General features: G+C 41.7%; 1 protein-coding gene across 1 annotated transcript; it reads right to left on the reverse strand.

Moving 5' to 3' along the window:
- Positions 1–309: 309 nt before the first annotated feature.
- CYTL1 (cytokine like 1) lies at positions 310–3,051 on the reverse strand. The gene is made up of 4 exons (XM_051616558.1): positions 2,795–3,051; positions 2,645–2,689; positions 1,133–1,261; positions 310–967 (listed from the first exon to the last, which is right to left on the reverse strand). The coding sequence occupies exons 1-4, from the start codon at positions 3,011–3,013 to the stop codon at positions 884–886; spliced, it is 477 nt and encodes a 158-aa protein (XP_051472518.1). The 5' UTR covers positions 3,014–3,051; the 3' UTR covers positions 310–883.
- Positions 3,052–8,292: the final 5,241 nt, after the last annotated feature.

Raw genomic sequence — 8,292 nt, forward strand, 5'->3', positions numbered from 1 at the left:
TCTTCCAAACATTTAATAGGCATTCTGAGCCACCGCCTCACAGTTTACATTCTCACAACACAGAAACAGTATTTTTAAAAAATCCACTAATTTTGTCAAAGAAATTGCTTCCAGTCAGGAAAAATTCTTCCAGAAGAAACTTACATATTGTCAAATCATGTAGATACAGTAAAGTTTGCATTACTATGGAAACAAAACTAAAGATGGCTTATGCTGTGAAAAACAACTCGCAAGTGACTGTGAAAAGTAAGTCTGTAAGAATGACACCTTTCAGATTGATCTTGAAAGACATGATGTAACACAAGCCTCTTGGATTAGAGGACTGTTTTTATTTAGTTTTCCACAGAGACAGGTTACTTTCATCTCTATTCTTACAAGTCTGATATCAAAAACTATGAGCATACACATGAGCTATGTAGTGAGACATCTGCCAGTATACAGTTACACTTCTATCAAACACTGTAAGATAAACAAACGTGGTCTCTTCCAAACCCATCCAAAAAAGAACTGCTAAATCAGTGTAGAATATGGATAATAACGTATTTTCTTTATATGAATATTGTTACTCATAAAAGACTAAAACAAATATCTAGTATCTAATGTTTAAACAAAACATACTTTATACATTTGGCTATGCTTGAAATGTCATACCTTGCCAAATGAAAAAATGGTCTCTAACCGTAGTTTCCCTAGCAGCTCCGTAGGTATGCAAGGCATGCAGTTCATTTCCTGCCAAGGAGAAAAATGGGTAGGTCTGAGATAATACTACTAGTTTGCTTGAAAAAGATCTCAGTTGTTAACGTGGTAGTTGACTGTGTATACATATTTTGACTCTTCATCTTCTTGAAAATTTCCTAGGTGCATCTTTTGATTTGACTCCATTTTAACTCTCAGTGATGGAAGGCTCAATGGGAGGCAGAATAGGACTTTCCAGAGCATTACAGTCATCAGTGAGGAACACTAAGTCCTGGAGAAACAAAAGAGAAGGCTTGCATTTATAAGGAGGAAGGCAGAAGATGGCACAGTGCTGAGAAGCTCAGGCCCTAATCCAGTTTTGCTGGCCAGGGGACAGGGTGGAGACAGAGGGGCCTAAAAGATGAGACTGTGTCCCTGTAGTTGCATCTTGACCTACCCTTCTGCAGTAGGAGATCATGATGGTGTACAGACTCCGGGCTTTTTCCTTCAGCTCACTCACTTCAAGGACTCTCTCACATCTGGGGTAGGCCACAAATTCACGGAGTTTTGCCAACACACAGTAATTCTGCAAAGCACGCAAAAGAGGTCTCTGTAACCCTGCACAAACACAGTTTTATGTTTCTCATCCACCACTTAAAAAATTCTTACTGCCTCTGTGGGAATCTTGAATTCCTGCCTCCGTGTATATGTAATCTATGTAACCTTCAGGTAGGAAAATTCACCACCAATATTTCATAACAACGATGTTTGGTTCAAATAAGTGCTTGGAAAAGTGCATAAACACAGTTTTGGCCTGTCCGTTTACTTCTTACATGCTATAGGAGGCAGGAGTGCCCATACAATAAAATCTACTACTGTGGTTTGCGGAGTTACCTACAGAATAGGTGCACCCTCTCTCTTTTAAGTGAGCACCTGACTAGTTGGTGAACAGATTTCAAGATCCCACATGATTCCTCTGCTCCCATAAAAGAGGCAAGTTTGTGAATGCCAGGCAAAACATTTTCCAGAGTAATTTGTAACTCAAGACTTTGTGTCATTAAAATAAAGCATAGCCAACATTAATTTCAACAAACTTGTGAAGCAGGTAAATAAATATCCCAGCCCTTGCTCTAAAGCAAGGGAGGCTGAGGTACTGAGTTCACTTTGCTGCTTCTTTGCAGTGAAGTGGGGCACTGTCAGCTCTGGAATTGGAACCTGGGGGGTCCTGACTTGCAAGACTTGGCTGTGTAGTTGCCGCTGGCAAAATGTATCAAACACCTTTTGGTTTGTCTGATATTTTCTACTTTTTAGTTACTCAGCTGAGTGCTGGAAAAAGAAGCAAAATATGTCAAATATCCCAGGATAGAACACTATGACATAAACTGTGTACAGGAGGCTGTTCTGTTTTTGTTGAGAGATACTGCTTTGTTGAGAGTACTGCTGAGTCTCCTCAGTATCACACTTCCATATCCTCAAACATACTTTTTCCTTCTGGATTCAACAAATGACTATTTAAAACAGGAAAAGCCAGCAAGGTATTCCTGCACTTCTTTGCATTAAAACTGCATTGCCAGAAGCAGCTCATGATATAAAATGAAGCATATTTATTGAGTAAAGAAAGTTTATTCTGCATTTCTTCTTTTAAAATATTGTTCAAAATTTTGTTGCACATACTCAACTTCTGAAAAGGCTCTTTCACAATAAATTAATAATGTACAAAAGGTAGCCATTTCAAAATATTTATTTCCTAATTTTTTAATTTCTAAACAAGTAAAATCTCAGGAGATCCATAGGGATTTTAATAAGGTTAAAAATGAGAAATTTTTTTTGGCCACTCATCTCTCTGGTTAATTAAGCTTCTAAAAAACTATTTTAAATTACTCTTCTGGGGTACAATCTTAAGAGCTATCCTCTCTGTCCATTAGCTGCTTTTTCTGCAGAGTAGTAAGAAAGAACTGGAAAAACTTACATGTATGTCCAAATACAGCCTGGGCAGCGTTAACACACATGAGTCCTGCAGGAAAGAAGTAAGACCAATTGCTATTTTGTTTAGAGAAACTTGTATCAAAAGCAAGCAACCCCCAAGGCCTTTGCAGAAGCAGCTTTTAGGTAGACTCACCACAGCTTTGGAGGTCTGTAACTCCTTGAAGGACTCCGTGATTTCTTTGCTCAGAGACAACACCCTTGAGTAGCAAGTTGGAGGGGCTGTGCAGGCTAACAGGGCAGCAGAGAGCAGAACAACCAGGCTCAGCAGCATCTTCATTGTGGGAAGATTGCCCAAAGGAGAAGGAAGGGAGGAAAAAACCCTGTTAGTGGTTAGGCAGCTACTGGTAAGCATCAACGAGTAAGTTTGACAAGTCAGCCCCCAATTAAATAGTCTCCTGCATCAACAGGAAAAGAAAAAAAAAAAAAAAAAGAAAAAAAGCCTGGGGGTGGTGCAAGCAGCAGCTTGCTGCTGTTTCAAATTTCCTGCCAACCTATGAAGCTGAGCCACTAAAGCTTTCCTGCCTGGAGCAGGGAAAGGAGGGAAGGAAGGTAACAAAAACAAACGTTACCAGCACTTTTCATTCCAGAAAGAAAACAACCTAGTGAACATCTCACGCAACAGAAAAATGTGTAAGAAACAGCACAGGGTTATTACAGGGTCATAGGCCCTGATGCTGTATATGCTCTGGCACATACACCTCTTTCTTGGAAGTCTAATGTTACAGCTGTGGGACTGCATGGGCTGCAGAGAGAGAGGCAGCCTTTCAGGGCTGGTGTCGTATGTTAGCAGTATTAGACTTTCTTGTCATTGTTATCAGGTCTGAAAGGTTGCCACAGTACAGAAAACCTCCCAGGTCCAGTATAAGTTTATCTTTTCAGCCTCAATGCTCACTACTTCTTAATCAAAACAGTAATGTTCACTATCACTGCCTGGGGAGACCTGTGTGTTTACACTTTCATGGTCTCAAACAGAATGAATACATCTCTATATCAGTGTCATAAATGTATAAAAACTACTTTGCTTTCTGAGTTAAATTTATGAGGCTCTGTTCTTTTATTAGATGCCAGATGGAGCCGAGAAATCCAGATGCTGCAATGAGGCATGAGGCTGGATGTATGTTGTTCTTACATGCCAATTGTCCTGTAAAATGGAGGTACCCTTGAACAAAGAACTAGTTATTTCACAAGTTACCCTCCTCCCCCACAAAAAAAACCAAACCCAAACCAAAACCCACACCAGATTTCAAATTGAGATAAGACAAAATAGTAAAGTCTCTGATGAAGCACTGCAATCCTCTGGCATTGCAGTGGACCAGGAATGTTCATTTAAAGGTAGAAGAAGGAAAAACAACTGAACACCTGTAAAAGAAAGGGGCTTGCCACCAGCTATTTTAGAGGGAAAATCAAAGTCTTGAAAATTAGTTTTTGGGAAAAAAAAAAAAAGAAGTATTATATATGTTGCAGAGGACTCTGACTTAAATGTACCAAAACACCTAGAGGAAGCAGGGAAAGAGAACTTAATGTTACTGTCGTGTTATACATTTCTTTGCTTTGATCATAAAGAAGGATCAGTTTAGTAACAGAATCTGTTCCTGAAGGTTAAAGTGATAGATACTTTGAGAAGAAAGAAAAGCTAGAAGTCCTAGTTAGAGGGGATTTAGGACTGACCTTGGCATTTGGGCTGCTGGGTTTTATTTTCAGGAAAGAGAGTTGCCCAGGCAAGAGAATGAAGAGGCCAGAAGAAGACAGGAAATCACCTGAGATGCCCCCAAGCAGCTGTATCATAGATCTAAACACAGCTACCTAGTGCATATCCAAGGGAAGGATGCTACTTACTGTGAGCCTTGCCAGTTGTTACGAGCTGATGCTATCAGAGAGGCTACTTAAAAGGTATTTTGTTTAGTCTTCTGTGGGGAAGGAGAATGGTCATTTCCCACATCAGTAAAGAAAACCATCACCATTGCTATACGAGACACCTGGCCTCCTGGTGGCAGGTGGGATGCACCTGCCCCAGAGAGGCAAAAGGCTTTTGGGGCAGGAGTTATCAGGGCTCATTGACAGGGCTTTAAACTAGATATGAAGTGGGAAGGGGAGATAAGTGGGCCTGTTAGGGACAAGTCCAAGAGAAACATGCCAGAGCTTGAAGGATGGTGGACTAGAGAGGATTCTCACTCTGTTGTTTCACTTGAGAGAAAGGATAGATGTTTAGAAACCATGGAAGCACCTGAGAAGAATCTGGTAGGAAGTGGAACCCACAGTGGAAAAAAGGTGTTGGAATCATTAGCTCATCTGAAGTGCATCTATACCAATGCATGCAGTATGAGCAACAAACAAGAGGAGCTTGAAGCCGTGATACACCAGGAAAACTATGACATAGTGGCTGTCACAGAAACGTGGTGGGATGCACTACACAACTGGAGTGCCACAATTGATGGCTACAAGCTCTTCAGGAGGGATAGAAAAGGAAGGAGAGGGGGTGGACTGGCCCTGTATGTTAGAGAATGTTATGAGAGCTTGGAAATCAAGTATAGTCTTGATGAGGTTGAGAGTGTTTGGATTAGGTTAAGGGCCAATAAAGCTGATATCACCGTGGGAGTCTCTTATAGACCTCCCAACCAAAGCAGTGAGGTGGATGAAGCTTTCTGTAAGCAGTTGGGAGAAATCTTCCCATCACTTGCTGTTGTTCTTGTGGGGGACTTTAAACTCCCAGAAATCTGCTGGGAATACAACACAGCAGAGAGGGAACATTCCAAGAGGTTCCTGGAATGTGTGGAGGATAGCTTCCTCACACAGCTGATAGGTGAGCTGACCAAAGAGAGTACCTGGACCTGCTTCTGGTGAACAGGGAAGATCTTGTGGAGGAAGTAAAAGTTGAAGGCTGTCTAGGGCACAGTGATCATGCGATGATTGAGTTTTTGATCCTTGGAGAAACAAGAAGAGGGGTTAGTAAAACTGCCACCTAAGACTTCCGGAGGACAAACTTTGACCTGCTCGGAAGACTGATTGACAAAGTCCCTTGGAAGGCTGCCTTGAAGGATAAAGAAGTCCAGGAAGGCTGGACGTACTTCAAGAAAGAAATTTTAAAGGCACAGGAGCTGCTGTCCCCGTGTGCCAAAAAAACAGTAAGTGGGGTAGGAGACCAGCCTGGCTAAACAGGGACCTTTGGCTGGACCTGAGGAACAAAAGGAGAGTCTATGACCTTTGGGAGAGGGGACAGGTCACTCGTGAAGTCTATAAAGATGAAGTGAACATATGCAGGGTGAAAATCAGGAGAGCCAAAGCACAGCTAGAGCTCAAACTAGCTACAGCTGTTGGGAATAATAAAAAAATGTTTCTGTAAGTTCATTAACAACAAAAGGAGGATTAGGGAAAATCTCCATCCTTTATTGGATGCAGAGGGCATCTGAGTAACAAAGGATGAGGAAAAGACTGAGGTGTTCAACACCTACTTTTGCCTCAGTCTTTAGCAGGGGAACTAGCTGTTCCATGGATATAGAGCCACATGAGCTAGGAGACAGGGAGGAGATGCAGAATGAGGGCATCACGATTAAAGAGGAAGTGGTCAGAGACCTACTACAGCACTTAGACACACACAAGTCTATGGGACCAGCAAAACATCAAGTTTCTTCTGCAGAACCGGGAATGCAATGACATGTTGAGTGAACAAGCTCTTCTTGGTCCAGAGAGCAAGGCAAAGGCTGGCTCCACCAGCCTCACCAAAATACCTAACCAAATAAAAAAATTACTTGCTGCTTTGTGAAGGGTCAAAATTGCTACAGTATAGCTCTGACATTTTTGCTTAGTTGCAGTATTCCTGTCTTGTGGTTTCTCTTTGACCCCATAAACACTATCTCAAGGAAAGCCACCTGCGATGAAAGTCTACTCAAATAGTTAAAAAAATGAGCTACCCTCAGAAATACTGGCATTTTTTTTTTTTTTTCCTGGAAAAGAGGAATGACCAGAGTTTAATTTCCCCACCTAAATCATCTCCTCCCTGGGCCAGATTACATGCATAGTTGACTCTGGTCCAGATGGATATTTTCCAACAACTCCTAGCTTATCATCATTTCTGCACACCTCAGCATGCAGAGCAGGCAACTTAGCTCAAAGAAAAACAAACACTCTCTTCTCAGTGGTTTTCTATTTGTAGCTCATCAGCAAGAACATCCTTGGACTCTGAATACATTTCCCTTATGGTCCAGATCTGAGTAAATAACTTCTTTTTCTCTAAGAAGCTCACTGGTGATTTCTGGAGAATTTGCTAGTGACAGCAGGCATTGGGAGTTCTTTCAGTCTAAGGCACCTGGCACAACTCTGAACCAGATACACAGTTATTTGAAGCCCTTGAGACTCCAGGCTCTCCTTTCAGTGGCTGTTTTTATCCACTCACTTATGCAAAGCCGCTTATTAATTCTGGTGAGTAACCTGCCTTGGGCAGAGAAGGTCTTTAACAGGGAGACACAAGCTGTTTTTCACAAAGGCTAATAGCATCTTAGAGGTAGTATCCAAAATGGACAGGGAAATAATCTTTAGTGCTACAGGAGGAGAAGGGGCAAAAATAAGAATATATTAGAGTTACAACTTGCAGAATGATTTGCCACTGTGGAGAAGCTGCTCTCTACAGCCCTTCCAGCCCATGGGACAATGCTCGGGCTGGCATTAGAAGGGAGAAGAGCAGGAGTCAATCAGTGCCACCATATCTGTCATGATCATTGTGACATGGACATCTCTACCACAGACACATCTTTACCATACTCCTCAATTCAGTGAGCATTTGAGGGCTTCAAAGGCTCAGGACACAAACTCCCTGAGTTTTACATCAGCTCTTGAGGCTGATGATGTTCTTATGGCCCAAAATGCTATTTATAGTGCATGTATTTAATCTTTTATGAAGAATATTCCGTAGGAAAAGCAGACACATGGGCTGAATAGAAAATCAGAAACCTATCATGACATAACTGTGTATATATATAAATATTGAGCTATGTTGTCCTTTTGCTTCCAAGTTACTGAAAACACAGACAATAATATTTTTCTAAAAGTCAAAGAATTCACTATTCAGGCAGAAATTCCTCCCATGTTTGAACAGTTTGCCAGGACCTCCACTATTTGACAAAAGCTCTTTCAAGTTGCTGACTTCCTAATACCAAAATACACTTGTTCAATGGAAATATTTATTTTAAAATACTCTGAGGCTGCCATGAGACATCTCATGAAACTAGTTTTGATCATATTGAAAAATAAGAAACATAAAATGACACTTCACAGACAAAGCCCTGTGTATTTGTGATGCAATTCAAAGCCCTGTGACTCATCCGGCTGTTGTGGCAAAGGTGCCACGTCTTGCATCAGAGCAGAGCTAAGCTGCCCTGCAAGCTTCCATCTCAGCACAAAAGAGGTGCTCACAGGCTTTTGGAAAACCCTGGCTTTTTGGCTACAGTCTTGTCTAGTTGTTTTTTTCCTCACTGTGCAATTTTGGTCACTTTGTTGAGCCTCTTAGCAGACATCAGAGCTAAATTTAGGGGCAGGGGTTGTGCAGGCTCACACTTTGCCATGGATCTCAGTGGTGCTGGCACACAGCACTGCCAGCCACCCCAGTACAGAAGGGCGGCTGGTTATGGCAGCATCATG

Source organism: Apus apus, chromosome 4, assembly GCF_020740795.1.
Source record: "Apus apus isolate bApuApu2 chromosome 4, bApuApu2.pri.cur, whole genome shotgun sequence".
NCBI lineage: Eukaryota > Metazoa > Chordata > Aves > Apodiformes > Apodidae > Apus > Apus apus.